The following is a 19,984-nucleotide window of genomic DNA, read 5'->3' as shown; positions in this document are numbered from 1 at the left end:
GACAGAGGACAGAGGCCTGAGTGGGGCGGTGGGGGATGGCAAATCAGGAGCCTGGAAGGATCCAGGGGTGCTGAGGGATGGTAGGAGGACATGGGCACTCCTGTGTCTTGGGAGAGATGGGGGAGAGGTGCTGAATGAAACAGGGTGGAAGAAGGACAAACACCTGGAGCCACTTTACGCTTTTACAAGGGCTTTGGAGGAATATTCTTGAATCTGAAGATTTATTTTTAGCAATAGAAATACCTTACTTTGTACTTTCGTTTACAAAGCATTGATTCTCCCAATTTAGAATCATTCATTCCTTCATTCACTCAACCAACCAACAATTATTAAGTATCTTCTAAGTCTCCGGCAGAATACTAAGGAAGACATGGTATGGTCTCTGGTCTCAAAGGAACTCAGTCTAGTGGAGAAGAGACATGGACATTTCAGGATGACTACAGTGTTATAATAAAGTATGGACAAAAGTGCCCAAGATGAGCCAGGAGAGGGGCCTGCTTACTGTGTGGGGGTTATGGAGGTCAGTTGGGGTGATATCTGAGCTGGGCCTTAAAGGAGGACTAGAATTTTGCTAGGTGGGGGGTGGGGGAGGACATTCCATGTAGAAGGAAGAGCATTTGCAGTCGCAGCGGCTTGGACAGATGTGGTTGGTTCAGGCAGGGTGGGAAATCCAGCGGACTGCAGCCCAAGAGGTGTGCGCTGGAACAGGGGCGGGGCGGGGTGCGGGGTAGGGGGCAGGAGAGGGAGGCGGGTGCTGGAATCTCTTCCCACTCCTTGCCTGCTCTGGGCTCACTTGTTCTTTGTCACTATCTCCACTAGAGGGCAGGCAAGGAAAGGCAGCTGGCCACAAAGAGGCCAGCCGGTGGCTTGTTCAATGTGCCTTCCAAGAGCTTGCTTGTTAGTAAAATGATCTTAATTGATACTAACATGTGGAAAAGTGTTGAGGTGGTATATTGGGAACAAATATTAATAGCATCAATTCATAACAGTAATGCCAACACTGAACTTTTATCACTTTAAGTGCAATAGTCATGGTAGGTGGAAAAAGAAGCTGCCACTTTCGGGTTATGAGACCTTAGGCAAATCACCCTGAGCCTCTGTTCTCTTCAGCAAAAATGTTAGCCCCCCAGAGATACTCAAGGAAACATGTAGGAAGGTGCTGAGCACAGGACTGGCGAGAGCGTGCTTAGAAAATACAGTCACTGAATCTGTGTATTTATCATGAAAAACAGTAAGCACCTTAATTTGTACTTTGGTTTATAAAACACTCCACATGCTTTATTTGATTTTCCCAGTTTTCCTGTGAGATAACTGACTGAACAGATGGGAATGATTGGTAAAATGAGATTTGTGGTTAAACCCAGGAACTTGAATGTGAGTTGGAGCATTACGGTCAAATCAAAGTACTGATTACTTGATTATCTGGTTTGTGGAGAGAGGTTTTTCCCTTCTTCTGTACACCTCAGTTCCTGTTTTCTCTTATTTTTTCCTATGAAAATGATAGAAATTAAGTCAACTTGGCTCCTTTTTGTTGAGTTTTGAGAGAATTGGAGTAGGAAAAACATTTAAAAATTTATGTTTTTGAATACTTCCTGACAAAAATATATAGTTTTAAAATATGTTAAATCACAGGAAGTTAGGACCTCCCTGGTACCTTTTTAAGAAAAGGAAATAGGACACTTAGCTTGAAGAACACGAGATTCACAGGGTTATGACCGCTGTCATTTACTATTTGTGTGCAAACCAAACAGAAAGGGATTTAGACCAATTTCACATACCAAGTGGCACAAAGAGGGCTGCTGAGTAAAAGCTATGCAAAACTTTGGCTCAGTGTAGTAAGACAGAGGTGGTGATGAAGGCTGGTTAAAGACTCAATAGTAGTAATGAGTCCCCCACGCCTGGAGGGGTTCAACAGTGGCTGATTACCACTCAGCAGGATTGTTAGAGAGAGGATTTATGTACTGACAGATGGTTACACAGGTGACTTGTACAGTTCCTTCTGACTGGGTTATCCCCTCCTTCCATCTGAGATAATTTCAAGTATCCTCTAATACATTTTTATAGATAGATCATATCATGAGATGGAGCCTATGACATGATTTGTATTAGAAAACTAAATGCTGGATCATTTTAGTTAGGGTCCTAAAGATTATTTAGAAAAAGTATTAAAACCATTTTGTTCCATGGGAATGAATATATTTAGTGGTACTAGTTCTTTGTTTCTGCTGCTTCTAGTCCTATATGAAACACATATATAGAACTTTGAATCACTATATGATATACCTGAAACTAATATAACACTGTATGTTAACTGTACTGGAATTAAAGTAATAATAAGAGAAACCTCCGAAGAATCCCTGGAATTCAGGGAGTGTTAGTGACTTGCTTAAGGTCATGCAGTTAATAAGCAAAATGGACTGTGTTTCATTTCCTTAAGTTATCCATATCCCCATAACTCACAAGCTGCTCCCCACCCAGAGACGTGGCTGTGGTTCCCTAGCTGGCTCTCACAGTCTTCCTGGGACTGGTGTCCTGGCCATGAGCCCAGACCCTGCATCTGAGCCTTGTTCTAGTTTGCAGCCACCGATCACTATGTTTTTGGCCTTCTAAGCCTCACTGGAGCTCTGCTCAAACCATGGGGTATCTTCTGGAGTCAATATACCTTTTCAGAGTGCCTACCATGTGCAGAGGGCATGCAAGCAATGGGGCCTCCCTGTTGCTGTCTGCTTCCCCCCCCAAGCCCTCAGGACATTACATCAATCAATTAGCCCTACTTTCTCCCATTGCCCACCACTGGGTCTGCCCCTCCAAGCTTGCAACCTGGGAGGACCAGCACTATCTGGGCCCCAGCATCTCTGCATACAGTGCAAACCAAGGCTAAAGAAGACGTTTTATGACATGACCTTTCTGTCAGGCTTCAAAGAGAGCCTGATTAGCACATTGAGAGGACAAGTTAGAGATGAGCGATGACAGGCCAAACTCAGCCCTGGGTAAACACTCAGACCTTTGCCACACTATGAAAGTACTGTCTAATAAGCTGGATGAATTGCACTGGGAAAAGTATATATCAAAGAATTTTGTTGATAGAAAAACAGACTAGCCATCTTAGCTCGTGATTAAAAGGGCTTGACGTGTGTATCAACTCTACATGCTGCAGTCACATAGAAAGACTGAAGATGAGTTTTTAGCTTGACTATAGAGTACAATGATCTCGGTGACTCTTGACCTCTTTAGGATGAACAAGGAGGAAATATTTTTCAAGTTTCAAATCAAGAGCTTAGTCTTTCCAAAGTCTCCCTATGGATTTGAGATTCTGATTCCTTCTCACAAAAGCCCTAGAGAGGTTTTCAGTTAGTTCATCCATGATAGTTACAAGGACTACTACTGTTCGGATTCCCTGCAGCTCAGATCAAAGGTCAGCCGAATAATTTCAGTGCAACTCCGATAACATGTTGTCCAGGGTACCATAAAATGTAGGGACCCCAGAGAATGGCAAGGAAAAAAAATCATAAATCAGATTTTTCTAAAAACATTAAGAAATGAAATCGGGCAAACATCCTTGTCTTTGTTTTATAAATTCAAGAATTTTCTGACAGGGACTCCGTGTGTCAGCTGAGATTTCAGAATATGCTGGTGTCCAAATGCCCTGCCGATGTCATATTCTACCATTCACGGGCCATTTTAATGGAAACTTTTAATTATACTTTTTTTTTAACCTCCTCCTAACTTGTGACAAAGTCAGCCAGGACTACTATCACTTTTGCCATATTTATGACACTGCTTGTTTTCTAGGAAGGGAATTAAATATGCAGAGTTTACTGTTGTTGTTGTTTTTTTTTTTTTGCAGAGTTTACAGTTCAAAGAAGACAGAACTTGGGCTAGTCTGACCCGGCTAGACAACCTTTCATTATTAGCTCATGGCAGGTAATAAAAAGATTATGGCTTGAAGGTAGAGTGGGGTGAATGTACCCTATAAAAAGGAAAAATTCCATTGTTTTCCTTCAAAGCTATTCTTTTATAAAACACTGTTTTTCTGAATAACCATCTTTTCAGAGTTGGATTCGTAATTCCAAACAATTGCATTAGATGCAGTCTTTGAAGGGCATGTCACTTGCTCTTTGATCCGAGGGAGGGGTCCTCCCACGGCTGGACTAGGTCATCTGCTTTGACCAGGTCATCCTCATTGTGAGGAATGAAAACCGCCGTGGGGGTGTGGCTACCATGGTACTGTTAGCACACTCTTTAATTTCTTGGCTTCGGCGTCATCCTATGACTCAACATGGGTTCGAGTGGTCACAATCCATGCACTATTTGAAATATAATCTCTTATATCAACTTGTCTTTTTTTATGAATAGTACCTTAGGCATATGGTTAATACAATTTATTTTACAAATAGATTTGTCAAAGTGCCAGGGTTTATTTCAGAAAGATGTACAGACGGAGAGGTCTGATAGTCTTGATAATCTTTCATTTCTAAATTCACGGTGGTACCCTCAATAATGGCCTCCAAGTCAAACTTCTGCAATCTAAAAATGACCAGCTCTGTTTATTAACTTCAGCAAAGTGAAGCGTCTGATTCAGAACCAATCAATACTTTCAAAATAAGAAGGACCAACAAGAAAATATTAAGCTCCAATCCCCAAATGTCAACTCTGGTAGGTATAGAAGTGCAACTTCTTCTAAAAGCTTTCCTTTCCCAAGAGTATTCCTGGGGCCATCTAAATCTAAGAATATCTTTAAAATTCTAAAAATTTAATCTCACATTTATAGCAGTATCTGGCATATGCTAAGTGCTTAAGAATTCTGAATAATGAATAAAACAGTTATTAAAAAGGGGGATCTTGAAGAGATTGTCAGGATCATCCTGTCCAACCTCCTAATTTTCAGATGAAGGAAGAGAAGTCCAGAGAGGTTGATCCACTAGTTTCAAGCCACACAGCTAGTTATTGGCAGAGCTGGATCTAGAACTCAGGATTCCTGACCTCAAACCCACTTTGCCCAAAAGGGAAAGTGGGTTTTTCAGCTTCCTATGTGCTTGGACTTCTAAAGACTGAAGAAGCCTGCAGCCAAGAGCTCAGACCAACCTTCCCTATGTGAACATATAGGCATATGTTACATTATGTATTAGGTTACATTACAGTGGGGATCTGCCTGGGTGTCATTTACTGGGAAGAAATCAGCTTGGCTTTTCCCGAGAAAACTACCTTTAAAGTAATGTTACTTTAATCTGAAATGTTTTGTTAAAAACAAATTAATTAGTGCAGAAATCATTCCAATATAAGAGAAGCTAATTACAATGCCTTAGATTTGGATGGTTCTTTACTATTCATAAAGTATGACCTATATTACCTGGTAGTTCTGTTCCTTTAAGTATCAACTGATTTGCTAGATGTTGGCTTGCTGTTGGTAAATTAATTCTCAGTGGTGTTATAATTGTGAGAGATGAAAGGTGTGGAACCTACTAATGATTCCCAGTGGGTAATGGGCTCCTCTTTGGTGTGGTCAAAGAAGAAACGGGGGTAAGAGATGAGGCAGCATATCAGCGGAGAGACGGGGCAGGGGCAAGGCTACCTGACTCACCTCTATTTACCTATGTCCCAGGCTAGCCCACTCTCCTGACCTCAGCGCAGCCATAATTTATTTGAACAGGAGGTGGCCGAGTATGTACTTGACCTCAGACACCAAACACCCACGTTTCCAAAACAGTAAATGGTGAAGTCAGCGTGGTATCACAGGCTTGCAGGTGAGCCCAAAGCTAAGGACAGGAGAAGCCCTAATCCAAGATTAACTTCATCTCCAAGGCGAAAGGGTTGAATGACGCCCAGAATTGACCAGTTATCTCAGGAGCTGCTGCAGGATGGCAGGCCCTCCCTGCCCCACCGCTCTGTGCACTCGGACATTACCTGCCTTGGCTGGTTGACTTTTGCTCCTGAAGACAACAACAATCGAATCACATCCAAGTAGCCACCTTGGGCAGCGAGGAAGAGAGAAGTGGCTCCATCCTGAGAGAGGTCAAAATGAAAGGGTTCGAATCATCTTTCACATTTATTTTAAAAGACTCCAATTAAAAATGCATCCATTTAATACAACTTTCCATTTCTGTCCCCCACTTTGTTTTCATATTCATGGTTAGTGTTTTATTCTTTGAAGAATAGTTCTAAAATATCACAGTAAGTCAGGTGGAAAGGTAACATTTCAAAGAGTCTTATAAGGATAAGTTATAATAAATGTAATGACTGTTCACTCTACACAATCTTAATCATGGAGCTTATGATCCACCCCCTTGGCAGCAGCCTCCAGGCTTGTCCAAATAGCCAGTCATCATTTTTCTCTCGTCTGCACAGGCTTCTCGTTAGCAGCCGCCTGCTTTCGTTGTGGGATCTCGGGGTTATCCCCCTTTTGATTAGTTTAACAAATACGTACATTTAATACGGTTTTCCACTTCTTTTGTCAAGTAAGGACTCAGTGTTAGTTTAAAAACAAACACCATAAAATCTATTAATAAAAACAACAAACAAGTCCCCCAAACCTGTTTGGTATGTTTTATGAATCAGAAATAAAAGTGTCCTTTTAATTAGATCTTTCCTACCCCTTTCTCTTTATTGCCCCTTTATCCACGTTCCCCCCAACATGCCATTTTTCCAAGCTTTGAAACAAAAGACACTTCTAGAAAAACTGCCCTGGTGAGACTATCCATGAGCTTGCTCCCTGACAGCCCAATAGACAGCACCTAGACCTATAAACAACGAAGCAGTTCTGCAGAAAAGCTCAAAGCAAGCGCTTGCTTCCAGTTTTCTTTAGTGGTTTTTTTTTTTTTTTTTCTTTTTAAATGAGTGTCTATGTCTTCAGGGCATTTCTTTCTTAAAGACATGTCATTGGTAATGGCAGCAAAGACAGCAATCAGCTCAGAGCATGCATCCTCCCCAGATGTTCACTTCACGTAGACAGCATTCACTGAGCTTCATTATTTTTAGACCACAGTGGAAAACCCGAGCACATACTAGTGGAAAACACCTCACTAACCCAGTTAATTACCACCCCTCCCATCAGGAACATTAACCACAAGTTAAAATACAAAGCGCTTTTCCCTGCAAGTCCAACCAGGTGGAGGGTGCTGGATTTCTGGTGGGTGTCTGCTGAGTTGCCAGACTCCTCTTAAGGCAATCATTAAAAAATTACTCAGCTTGTATAGATCTTTAAGCAGATATTTGATATGGGGATGAAATGTTCAGCTGCTCCTTACTGTGTTGTCACAGAAAATCCACCGTGCTCTTAGCAGCCGTTAACTCTCAGAAATTTTCTAAGATGGATATCCAAGCACTGCAGTTTTTACTGCACACGACACATTTCTTCTGTTCCTAGAAGATTTCAGGAGTCATTGACTTGGGGATCCTCCATGTTTCAATTGTTTTTAGTGGAAACAATTATATTTGGATGCTGTGGGTAAGAGTAAACGTCTTAACATAAAATGGAAGTTTCAGTGCATGAAATTTCTTGAGTCACTTCATAACAGAGGAATTTAGTACAGGAATGGGCTCTCCCCAAACTCTGCATTTCTAAGATGATGTGCCACCCTGGGTGAGCCTTTTGGATGGAATGTACTAACAGTACAACTATGCCAGTCAATCTGGATTGTTGACTATCAGTGGTCATGGGATGAAAATCACAATTCATTTTCCTTTTCCAAAGACTTGGGCTCTTCCTGTTCAACCACACATATATGTATGTACACACACACAGACTCATTCATGCTCTCAGCTATACTTCATTATATGCAGCCAAAGAAATAGCCAAAGCTGTAGACCTCTGTTCCCTTGGCCTTGGCCACCCATCAGAACCATCTGCTGCCCAGTTGTGCCCTCAGAGATTCCGGATTAGTCTGGAATGGGCCTGGAAGACCGCCCCCCCCCCTTTTTTTTTTCCAGTTCCCTACGTGATTCTAATGGCAGCCAGAGCTGAGAATCACTCTTTCAGACACAAATCAAGTAATTCAGTCATTCAATGGGAAAGCCACATGTTCAAAGGGTGTTGTAGATTTTGAAGTGCAAAAGGGTGATGCTCGTTGCTATGCACTTCAAAGAGGTCTCTGATGTGGCAGTCAATCGTGTAAACTCAGGGAAGGGTGTGCAAATGGAAAAGTTCACATGGACACATCTCTCTACTTGTCTGTGAAAGTATGGTGCCATAGTGCTAAATATCTGGTGGTAGGATAGCCTAAAATATGATTCCTACATAACTGGTAGTAGGTTCTTTCCCTCCTCATGAAGATACTCTATCAAGTCACTTCATCTCCTGTTTTATTTTTGTTGTTGTTGTTGTCCAAAACCAGAATAACATCTGCCATAAATCCTTTGGAATGACGGTGACAATTAAAAGAGCCTTTAGGCAACGAGCTAATTGCCAATTAACTACAACAGACCCACACTTGCGGTAGATGCCTCTTGAAGGCCGATGGTGTGCATGTACCTCACAGTTCACCACCCCAACCTCACTTCTCTTCCAAATAACTTGATTTCTCCTTCATGTGTGCTCTTCCTCCTGGATAACTCTATGACAGGAGCATTATTTTGCTTTTCAGCAAGTCCATATGCTGGGCTGGTTATCTTATGGGTAAGTACGTGTCACATGATTTTTGAAGATCCTAACTACATACAATCTATGAATATTTCATATGTACAAGAGTTTTAAGAGGGTAGAACAAAGATGGGTAAACAAGATTATGTGTTTCTCCACAGAAAAAGCTCATCTGGTTAAATCTACCTTTTTCTTTGATGTCTCAGATTAAAGTCCTACTGTTCATTAAAACATTTTTGAAGGTGGCATTTCTGGCCTCTGAATTTAGACTGCAGTGCTGTGTGGGAGAAGGGGATAGGCAAGGGTCCACCTAATATGCCCTTGAAAACGCACTCACGTAGAGTTGGTCGTGGATGTTGGCTCCATGCTTCAGCAGCGTCTCCACCACCTGCATGTGCCCATACTGACTGGCAGCCAACAGGGCCGTGCCCCCATCCTGCAAAGTGGCAACACGTTAGAAAGTGTGCAGGCACACGTTTACCAAGCAGATGCTCCTTACAGAGGGAGAGCTTTGGAAAAGACTTTCCCCATAGATAACAACAAACTCACTTTTCCTTTTTCATCTCTTTCTCTTTATATTCATGACAGGGTTCCTCCTAAAGGCATGTATGACTTGCTTGGGATACATTGCAGTTACTGGACTATGTTATTGTGAGTAATTCCCCAGGTCAAATGCAGAATCATCTATTTGCCTCTCAATAAAGGAAATGAAGCAGAGAAAGTCTGTGCCAGTCAGTTCTGTCTTGGAATTACCCACATAGTCTCCTGTGTCTTTTGGCTAGAGACCCGCTTGACAAAGGCTGGCTTCTCCCTGTGGTTTCCCCCCCAGCTGCAGGCCTCTGAGATTAAGGTGATTTATGGATTAACCGTCTGGGGCCATTATCTTCAAGGGACAAGGTTTGTGTCCATTAAGAGTGGATAACTTTTGCACTGTGAGCCTCTCACCATCCTACTTAGCATTTTCCTTTGAACATGTGCCAGTTTGTCCAGATCTCTTTTAAAATGTGGGCCCTAGAACGGATCGGAGCCCAGAACAGTAGATGTGGTCTGATGGGGAATGGGACATTCCTTTTTTCCGTCTACTACTCTACTTTTATCTCGACAGCCTAAATTAGAATTAGCTTTTATGTCAACCACATCACACTACTGACTCACTGAGTCTGTGGTCAACTGAAAACCTTGATGGTTTTTCTCAGGTGCTGCAGCCAAGGCATTATCTTTTCCCATCTACAACTGGGGAGCTGTTTGTTTGGCTCTGTGAATTGGTCTGTGGACATCTGTGCTCATTGTAAATAATGCAGGAACATGTCATTTGGTTCTAAAATACAAATCATAACTCTAGGATAGTGTGGTGTCTACATCTGGGGTATAGAGTGTTTATCCAAAATGCCTGCCCTCTGACTCCCACCCTCACAGGGTCTGATTCTGGTGAGGCCCAGAAACAGGCTTTCTGACCAGTCACGTGAGGGGGCTGTGGTGTGAAGGTGGCAGGTGGGCCTCACTTGGAGAAACGCTGTCGTAAGAGCTCCCTTGTTCACAGGCTGTGGCAAGGGGGCACTTGAGCTGTGAGGGCTGAGGCTGGTGGTGGGGGCCAGTGTGGGTGGGGTGTGGGGCAACAAAAACTGCAATAGTAGCAATGAGCACCACCATTTCCAACTTCCGTTCTGTCGATTTTTCTCTTTGCCTAATGAGGTAAGAGAGTAGATAAAATATGGTGATTGTCATAGAAGAGCTGGTACCTTTTATTTTTATTGTTTATTTATTTTTTAAGTAGGCTCCATACCCAGCGTGGAGCCCAATGTGGGGCTTGAACTCATGACACTGAGATCATGACCTGAGCTGAGGTCCAGAGTCAGACACTTAACCAACCGAGCCACCCAGGTGCCCCTGTACCTTTTACTTATTTACTTATTTTTAAAGATTTTATTTATTTGAGAGAGAGTGCACGTGCCTGCATGCATGCGTGTGTGTGTGCGTGCGTGTGTGTGTGTGTGTGTGTACAAGCAGGGGGAGGGGCAGGCAGAGGGAGAAGCAGCCTCCCCGCTGAGCAGAGAGCCCGATGTGGGGCTCGATCCCAGGACCCTGAGATCATGATCTGAGCCAAAGGCAGACGCTTTACCGACTGAGCCACCCAGGTGTCTTTGTACTTTTTATTTTTAAAAACACATTTTGTGGGATATAGCTTTAATAACGTTGAGAACAATTGTTGAAACAAAGGCAGTTTTGATGTCAGGATCATATGAAAACTCAACACCTCTCGACACTCTCTTCTTCCCATGGAAAGTTCTCGGACACCTGCAGTTGACCTAATGGAAACATTTGGAATTGCGCTCTGGGCCCCCTGGTGCAGGGACAAAGGCTTTAAAGCCAGCATTAACTTGTTAACCAAGAAGACTGAAGCAGCCATATGGTGATGCATGATCATTCTGACTTAGTTCAAAGAGTTGAGATTTACATTTGTCGAACTTTACTTTCTATTTTTAGTTGTATTACTTTTATAATGACAAATAAAATAATATAAAAATATACACACACATATATTTTGGACTATTGTACATTATATTCAGCATTTACAGAGGCATGTGCACCATGCAATGGCACGTTCAGAACAGACTGATCCTATCTGAAATTCAGATCTACTTAATAGCATCTTAACAGGAAAAGAAAAAAAAGAACACTGGAAACTCCCCTGATATCCAAATATCACATACAAAGGATTAAGAAAGCCTAAAAGATTCCAAGTAAGGCAAATTTCTAGGAATTTTTTTGTTTGTGATTAGGCTGGAAATAAGTTGATAATTCCAAAAATGTTAAAGCAGTTCAAATTCTCCTACTATAAACCGTTATCATGTAAAATGATATCATGAACACAAAATTGAACTTTCTGCAACCTAAGTTTTCTTATCTGTGTGTCAAACATGAAGAATCAATGACTTCTTTAAAGGAAGAATCACATTTCCTTGCCCAACTATATAAAGTGTAATCATGTATTACATAGTTCAGTGAGGACATCTCAGAAAGTAAACTGCCTGTCAAATCGCCCTCCTTAGAAATCTCTCAGATTCACTAAGAGTGGCTTAAATACTTTGACAGTTCCTATCAGAGCACTGGGATTAACCTTGAAGTAAAAAAAAAGCCCATGAAAACAGGGAGTTACAAAACACCTGCTACTGTATCCATCCTGATAACAAAAATTAGTGTCCCAAAAATTAGTGTCCCAAAGCTACCAGTGCAAGACAGACTCTAAATAATTCCCCATAAAATTATGAGCCCAGAGTAAAAGTGTCATTTTTTTTTACTTTTATTAACATATGATATATTATTTGTTTCAGGGGTAGAGGTCTGTGATTCATCAAAAAATGTCATGTTTTGAATTGACTCCCTAGGACTACCTCTGAGCCATTACAAGTAACTTTGTGAAACCCACCTTCTTAGGCTTGAAAATCTTATAAAAAGAGTGGGCCACCTGGGTGGCTCAGTCAGTTAAGCATCTGCCTTTGGCTCAGATCATGATCCCAGGGTCCTGGAATTGAGTCCCGTGTCGGGCTCCTTGCTCAGCGGGGAACTTGCTTCTCCCTCTCCCTCTGCACCTCCCCCTGCTTGTGCTCTCTCTCTCTTTCTCTCTAATAAATAAATAAAATCTTTAGAAAAAAAAGAGAAGCACAAATTCACACTATGGATGGAGAGACATGAATACTCATGATTGCTAACGTTTTTCAACAGGGTATGAAATCAAGAAAGTTCTCTTACTTTGGTCCTAAATTCAGTGGATGCTCCAAATTCAAAGAGAAATCTCACAACATCATTATGTCCTTGCTGGGCAGCAAAGAACAGGGCAGTTGTACCTGACTAGGAGAGAACAAGCAGCTGGTTTTAAGACATTTAGTTACATTACATTTGATTTATACATTTGCAAACTAAACAAAATATCCTTGTATGTAAGCCTTCTAACATAGGAGGGAGCTACATTTGAACTGATATTATTCCTTGTTCAGAGAAGTGAGAATATGAAAGGAGAACTTTACTGTTTGTATAACGGGATGAATGGTGGACCCAAAAGATATGTCCTTGTCCTAATTTTTGGAACTTGTGAATATTACCTTCTGTGGCATATGATGTGATTAAGGATTTTGGGAAGAGGCACTTATCCTGGCTTATCCTGGTGCGACCTCAATCCAGTGACAACTGTCTTTATAACAGTGAGGTAGAGACCCATTTGACACAGAAGAGAGGAAGAAGCAATGTGACCACAGAGGCGGACATTAGGGAGTTGCGGCCGTAAGTCAAGGAATGCCTGCAGCTACCAGAAGTTGAAAGAGGTAAAGAATGGGTTCTCTCCTGGGGCCTCCAAAGGGAAACACCTTGAATTTTCTGGCCTCCAGAATCCTAAAAGTATAAATTTCTGATCTTCGAAGCCACCTAGTTGGTGGTAATTTGTTACAGTGGCCACAGGGAACTAACCATCATGCTTGCTAACATGGGCATTCCTTCATACAGGAAAGAATTCCAGCAGAGTTCTGGTTACAAAGTTAAGCACCCCAGAGTAGAATGAATCTAAGTAATTCACTCAAATGGACTCAAAATATTTCTCAAAAGAGGACACAGGAACAAGAAACAGCCTGGTTCCAAATCTTAAACTGGATCAGTGTTACCCGGAGATGCAAGTTTTAGCATCCTCTCTTCCCAGCCATTTTTACAAGCCTACTCAAAGATTGGTAGCCAAATCGTTGTGTGATAGGAGCGAATTCATCATACTGCTCTTGTGGGCAATATATATTTTTCATATAAAGATGCTCTTCACTCCAGTGCTTTGAGCAGGGATGAAGCTAACATTACACTTTGCCAGGCACAGTGAGGAGAAACACCTTCCATGGCTTACCCAGAAGTCTTAAAGTGGTAGGTTCTCACCCTGGTGGGAGAAGCCAGGAGGATCAGGCCCTAAGGATTACTGATGACTCTGAAGCTTGTTCTTAAGTGTGTGTGTACATGTGTATGCATGTGTGCGTGTGTATGAGACAGGGAACAATGAGCCCAACCACTGTGGCAGAACACAAGCCAATACCTTCCCAGTCATGACCTTCTATCTCAGGTTATGCCCCCAACCAGACGCTGCCCTGGGGAGGCACAGGGCATGTGACCATTCCCAGAGCCTTTCAGCCTGCCACGCAGGAGTAATTTTTCTCCTTGGTTCCCACAGAAACAAGTGGGAAGTATCCTCTTATTGCTTTCTTACAGTGGAAAATGCTGAGATCCAGAAACCTGAAGATGTAAACAGGTCTGGATGAAGAAACGTGGCTAGCATAGGAAAACTCTCATCTTCTTAATAGACATTAAATTTTAGACACTACCAGAGATAATTTCTAGAAATTGTTTCTTCACTAAGAAAAAGGATTTTTCACTAAGGTTTTGTAATATATTAATTAAAAATCATATCAGAGCAGTTTGAGTCAATTTTGGAACATACACATACCATTAATCATTGTGCACATGAATGTGGCAATCTGTGGACAAAAGAACGAGACTTCAGTCTGGAACGTGAATAGAAGTCTTAAAAGCATGTGCTTTACTATTGTAACCCAGGGCTTCATGACAACTGCACACACAGTTCCTATCCCTGAGAATTTTAGCCAATATTGCTGGTTCTTTAGAGCAATGGTCTCTCTGGATCATTAGCCTCCTGTTCTTGCAAGCTGTGTACCTAGATGGCCATCCAAAGAAAACAATGACAGGTACTTTTTCAGGAAACAAAGTATTTTTTTTTAAGGAAACAAAGTATTTTGATATGGGTTAATTGGAAAAGTGGATTAAGAATGAACCCAGGTAGAAGCCTGCTATATGAGTAACTTCCATAGCACGGCTAGGTACTCTCTGATTGCAAAACAGATGAGGTGAGGCTGGGGCCTCTCTTTGGCAGCTCTGTCACTGGAGGCTGACGTGGCCTCGGGAAATTCAGGAGACCACTGGGAACTCACATAGCATCATTATTTGAGCCACAAGGTTACCTCTAAATTGGGTGCACTTTGGTAAGTCCTTGAGGGCCATTTTGTTCAATGCACAATAGTTTTCATATCCAAGAATATGAGTTGAGCAGTTGGAACCAAACAGATAAATATAAAGCCATATAAACCATACATTGGCTGGAAAGCAAACAAATGTTTCTTTTCTTTCAGCTTTTCACAGTTGTTCTGAAGATATTTTTGTGTGTGTTGAACTCGCCCTTCAGGATAAAGTTTTTTGAGTAAGCAGATCTGAATCATATTGTTTTTATTAGAAAAAAATCTGTCTATTCTTTAAAGTTATAATAAACCAAGACTGTGAAGCATAAAGGAAAAACAAAAAGATTAGGGTAATTTCAAACTGTAATTCTAAATGGGCCCGAACATTTTCCTCCCAGAAGGAAATTAGCTGCTGATGTGAAAAAGGGCCTAAAACAATGCTCCAGTGTTGTGAAAATTGCTCAGAAGAATCTGTCTGTGAGATTGGATTTGCTATAGTCTGTATGGCTCCTCTTGATAGATCAGGCTTGCTGGTCCAGGGCTATGGAGAACCAGACTCCAGATTCTATCCATCAAGTGTCACTCTTCCATGGTCCACAGCCAAGGTGACACCCAGAGGGGAGAGGGGAGGGACTTTACATGCCCCACGGAACATCCAGCCCTCACACCTGGGGTTTCCTAATTTGTTCCACTCAGAGGGAGCAGTCTAGCCTGGAAGATGGGGTGTACTGATTGATGAAAGTTTGGTTGATGACTCATTTTTTCTGAAACAACTGTAGGGCAGGCCCCTGAATAAGACTGGATCAAGGAAAATCAAGAGCTCCAGTTTGGTTTGGAGCTTGCCCCAGGATGCCATCTTGGGTCTGAGTTAGTGTGGACTGAGAGGTCAGATTCACTTTAGGGATGACCTAGAGGCCCTAGATCAGCTTGGAAATAAATGGATCCCCCTCAGATCAGACTCCCAAAGTATGTTAAAAGGCCCAGCCTCCCACCACTCTTCTTCACTGGACCAAGAATGAATCCTCTAGCCAGACTGAACTCCCAAGATGGCTTTTGAATGAAGCATGCGGACAGGCTCACATTTTAGTTCAGTGTTCACTACATGGCCTTTTTGGGGAGAGCTTATCTAATACGTGGCCAATCAGAGAAGTCCTTTGAAATCATGGTTTGATGAAGAAGGCTGAAGAGAGTCTAGCAAGTGAGCCTCATTCAGAATAGGTTGGTGACCCAATCCTCCTAAAAATACAATGATCTCTGTGAAAATCCTATAACTTCTATAGCACCTCATCCCAAGGGAAGAAGGAAGACCTGATTTAAGCTTGGGAGGAAATGTAGGAGTGCTTAGGGAATGTGGTTAGAGGTTTGGTTACCTCAGACTACAACACATGCTTGAGAACATTCATTCAATTCAAGTACAACCAGTGGTCCATTTCTGGGCCTTATTTTAGGCACAGTAAAGTCTGCAATCTGGGCTTCAATGTCATGTAGGAAAAAAGCAATGATTACTCTTGTCTTCCTAACCAATTCACTACTGTAAAAATTTCAACTGTCACCTGGGTCATTCTTATTCAAGTGTAAACCTGACCTACCTCTCTCTGGAGATTGATGTCTGCTCCTTGCAGAACGAGTTCCCTCACACAGTCTATGTGACCGGCATAGGAGGCGACCATGAGGAGCGTGGTGCCATGCTAGATGGAGGACAGACAGACAACGGTTAGGCTTATCATATGTCAGAGAGGGTCCTGGAGAAGAGGCTGAAGGGCTCTCAGGTCCACTCAAGACACGGCCAAGTGCAAAATTTCCCACTGTAGTAAGTGTCTCATGAATAACCTTATAACGCAGAGTAGACAAGGAAAAAGCAAAGCGACAGATTACTGAGGGTGGAGTTTTCAACCTAAAAACTCACTTGATTCCATTACCCTCAGAAATGCAGTCCAAGTGAACTATGATTACTGCATTTTAAACCAGTAGGGATATAATGGTCTCATTTTATGATTCATATTAAATGATTCCTGAGCCCAAACACTGTTTTTCATGTAAAAAATGGGTTAAGTGGTACCTGTTGGTTTTCTGAGTTTAGAAGTCTTTATCTTAAAACTGATTCAGGTAAAGATGCAAGGTACCTCAATGAAATGGGAAATCAGAGTAGTCAGTCAGGAGCCCAGGGGTTCACGTCGGTCTCTATCATCAATCAACTGTGTCACCTGGGGGCAGGTTGCTTATAATTCCTGGGGTTTAGAGTTTAATTTACAGTTGTTTTTGAGGGCTTGGAATTGTGATCTTGACCACTACCCCTGCATATGCAGCAGCCTGGCTTTCTAGCGTGGACGAGAGAGAGACATGGTTCTGCATAGGAGGAAGGCTTGCTAGGTACAGGGTAATAAGTGAGTCTTACAAGCCTCGTTTTAATTTCACTGGTGGCATTTTGTAGGAAGGCAGTAGAGTTGAGTGGTCACTGACATTATGATCTTGGGCTAGTTATGGAACCTTTCCAAGGCTCACCCTCCTCATCCGCAAAACAGGGAATAATAAAAGCATCTGCTGGATTAAATCAAATGGGTAAACGAGATAATGCAGGCAATGTGCTTAGCATAGTAATGTTAGATATTCATTAAGTGTTAGATATGGAAATATTATGATACTTCAGTAAATGTTAGGTTATCATCTGGCTTTTGTTGATTTTTGTGAATCTCAATACTAATTTTGGGAAAGTCTTGTTTGCTATGTATGAAAAGTACAGGTAGAGTAAAAAAAACAATAAACAAAAAAACTAATGGCTTCATAGAAGTGTTCTATGATATTTTCTCTACTTCCATGTGACCGCATTTGGTATTTGAATGTTGGACATTCATTAGGCTGTACCAACCATTATTAAGTTGAACATCTTCCTCTGTATTTTCCAGGATTAGAATGGCATGTGGAAGCTGGTATTACTAACTTCCTCCCGAATGTGAACAATTTTTATTCAGATTGCAGATAGAAGAATCTTTGATTAAAAAACCAATCTGGAAGATTGCTGGGAAGATAGCAAAGTAGGAGGACCCTAAGCTCACCTTGTCTGATAGATACAACGGGAGTATCAATAGATATACAATGGGAGTTACAATAGATGATACTCTCACCGATGTTAAATAACCCAGAAAACGACCTGAAGACTGGAAGAACAAACTCCATAACTAAAGGTAGAGAAGAGGTCACACTGAAGAGGGTAGGAAGGGCAGAGATGCAGTGGGGAGGTGAACAGACCACTGCTGTATGCAGTGAGAGGCGGGTTGGGTGGGGAGGGAGCTGTGGAGAAGGGAGGGAAACAGATTATTACACCAGAGAGCCTGCAGGGGGGCAGATGAATCCCCATTATATTTGGTTCTGAAAACCAGAGGAGCCAAATTTCATGAGTTCTTACAACCAGCAGGACTTAAAGCCTGGAATTTTATTTTTTATTTATTTTTTAAGATTTTATTTTATTTTTAAATTTTATTATTATTATTATTTTGAGAGAGAGCGAGAGAGCATGTGTGTGTGTGGTGGGGGACAGGGGAGGAGGAGCAGAGGGATAGGGAGAGAGGGGCGCCTGGGTGGCTCAGTCAGTAAAGCCTCTGCCTTCGCTCAGGTCATGATCTCAGGGCCCTGGGATGGAGCCCCTGCATCAGGCTCCCTGCTCTGCAGGAGGCCTGCTTCTCCCTCTTAAGATCCTGAGATCATGACCTGAGCTGAAATCAAGAGTTTGATGGTTAGCCGACTGAGCCACCCAGGAGCCCCTAAGATTTTTATTTTAAGTAATTTCCACACCCAGCGTGGGGCTCGAACTCACAACACCAAGATCAAGAGTTAAACATGCTCTACTGACTGACCCAGACAGGTGTCCCTGGAATTTTAAAAATCAGTGGCTCAGCTCTGGGAGAGGATGGAGGACAAGAGGAACCTGAGTCCTTACCCTTAAAGAGACAGCACCACAAACAGCCCACAGAGATACAGCATAGAAGCAGCAGTTTAAAAAATGCCTGGGGTATATGGGAGGGAGATTTGTTTACTAGTCTCAGAGATGTGCTGGAGGAGCCCAGATCATTGGAAGACTTCTCTAGGAACAAAGGAGCTGGTAGGTACCATTTCCTTCCCCTGCCCCCCAGCAAAAACATACGACCACCTGCAGGAACCAGCGCAGCACTGATATTCCCTACCTAACTGGCTAACACCACTCCCCCCTTACTTAACACCTGTGCATGTTGTGGCTCTGCCCCCTCCAATGTGCTCTTGGCTGGAGCTCATTCAAACCAGGGCCATAAGCCTGGTAGTGTGCAGGCAGCCCCAACAAGGGTCAGCACCACTCCAAAGTGACTCCTGCCTTGGAGAGAAGGAAAGATAACCACACAAGCAATCATACTGTGGCCCCAGCAGTGCAGACAGCTGGTCTGATTGCAGGCCCCGCCTGCCAATGAAAGCTTCTCAAAGGACAACACAGAGAAAGCACCCTGCAGTTTGGTGCTACTGCATCTCTGGCAAACACCTGGTCTGACTCAACTCAAGCCCAGGGTGGCCCCAGACTGGCCCACTAAAACCACCAGGACCAAACACTGTCCAAAACAGCAAGGAGAGCCACTGCAGGTGCCTGAACTGAAGGGAAAAGTGGCTTAGCCACAACAGCAGGGCACACAACACATATGGGAGACCCCCCCTAAAGCACCAGGTTCTGGGGAACAGGGGACACTGCAACACAGGGCACAAGACCTCTTCTTCACAAGGCCACTACTTTCAAGAGTGGGAGACGTAGCTGACTTTCCTACCTAACACAGAAACATAGAGAATTAGACAAAATGAGGAGACAGAGGAATATGTCCCAAATGGAAGAATGGGACAAAACCACAGCAAGAGATCTAAGCAAAATGGATATAAGTCATATGCCTGATAGAGAATTTAAAATAATGGTCATAAAGATACTCACTGGACTTGAGAATCTCAGGATCATGAGATCGAGCCCTGTGTCAGGCTCTGCACTGGGCATGGAACCTACTTAAAATTCTCTTTCTCCCTCTCCCCCTCCCACTTGTGCTCTCTCTCTCTTTCTCTCTCTCAAATGAACGAATAAATCTTAACAACAAAAACCCAAACAACAAGACCCATCTATCTAGTGCCTACAAGACTCATTTCAGACCAAAAGACGACTGCAGATTGAAATTGAGGGGATGGGGAAACATTTATCATGCAAGTGGATGTCAAAACAAAGCCTGGGGAGCAATTCTTCTATCAGACAAAGTAGACTTTGAAAAAAAGACTATAACAAGAAACAAAGAAGGATACCATATAATAATGAGACAATCCAACAAGAAGATATAATAATTGTAAATATGCACCCAACATGGGAGCACCCAAATATATAAGATAGTAACAAACATAAAGGAACTAACTGATAGTAATA

The 19,984-nt window shown here is 42.4% G+C and overlaps 1 protein-coding gene across 1 annotated transcript in view; it reads right to left on the bottom strand.

Annotated features, from left to right (window-relative positions):
* Window positions 1–19,984, bottom strand: part of ANKRD29 (ankyrin repeat domain 29) — a 51,070-nt gene that overhangs the window by 11,627 nt on the left and 19,459 nt on the right. Inside the window, exons 3-6 of the mRNA XM_088019489.1 lie at window positions 16,161–16,259; window positions 12,326–12,424; window positions 8,913–9,011; window positions 5,905–6,003 (exon numbers count right to left, since the gene is read on the bottom strand). Coding sequence (XP_087875615.1) covers window positions 5,905–6,003; window positions 8,913–9,011; window positions 12,326–12,424; window positions 16,161–16,259 — 396 coding nt within the window. The remainder of the gene's footprint in view (window positions 1–5,904; window positions 6,004–8,912; window positions 9,012–12,325; window positions 12,425–16,160; window positions 16,260–19,984) is intronic.

Source organism: Eumetopias jubatus, unplaced genomic scaffold (assembly GCF_037043125.1).
Source record: "Eumetopias jubatus isolate StellerSeaLion01/CBP00866 unplaced genomic scaffold, mEumJub1_p1.0 scaffold_16, whole genome shotgun sequence".
NCBI classification, from domain to species: Eukaryota; Metazoa; Chordata; class Mammalia; order Carnivora; family Otariidae; genus Eumetopias; species Eumetopias jubatus.
Note: the sequence above shows the minus strand (reverse complement) of the source record. Positions and strands in the feature narration are given on the sequence as shown.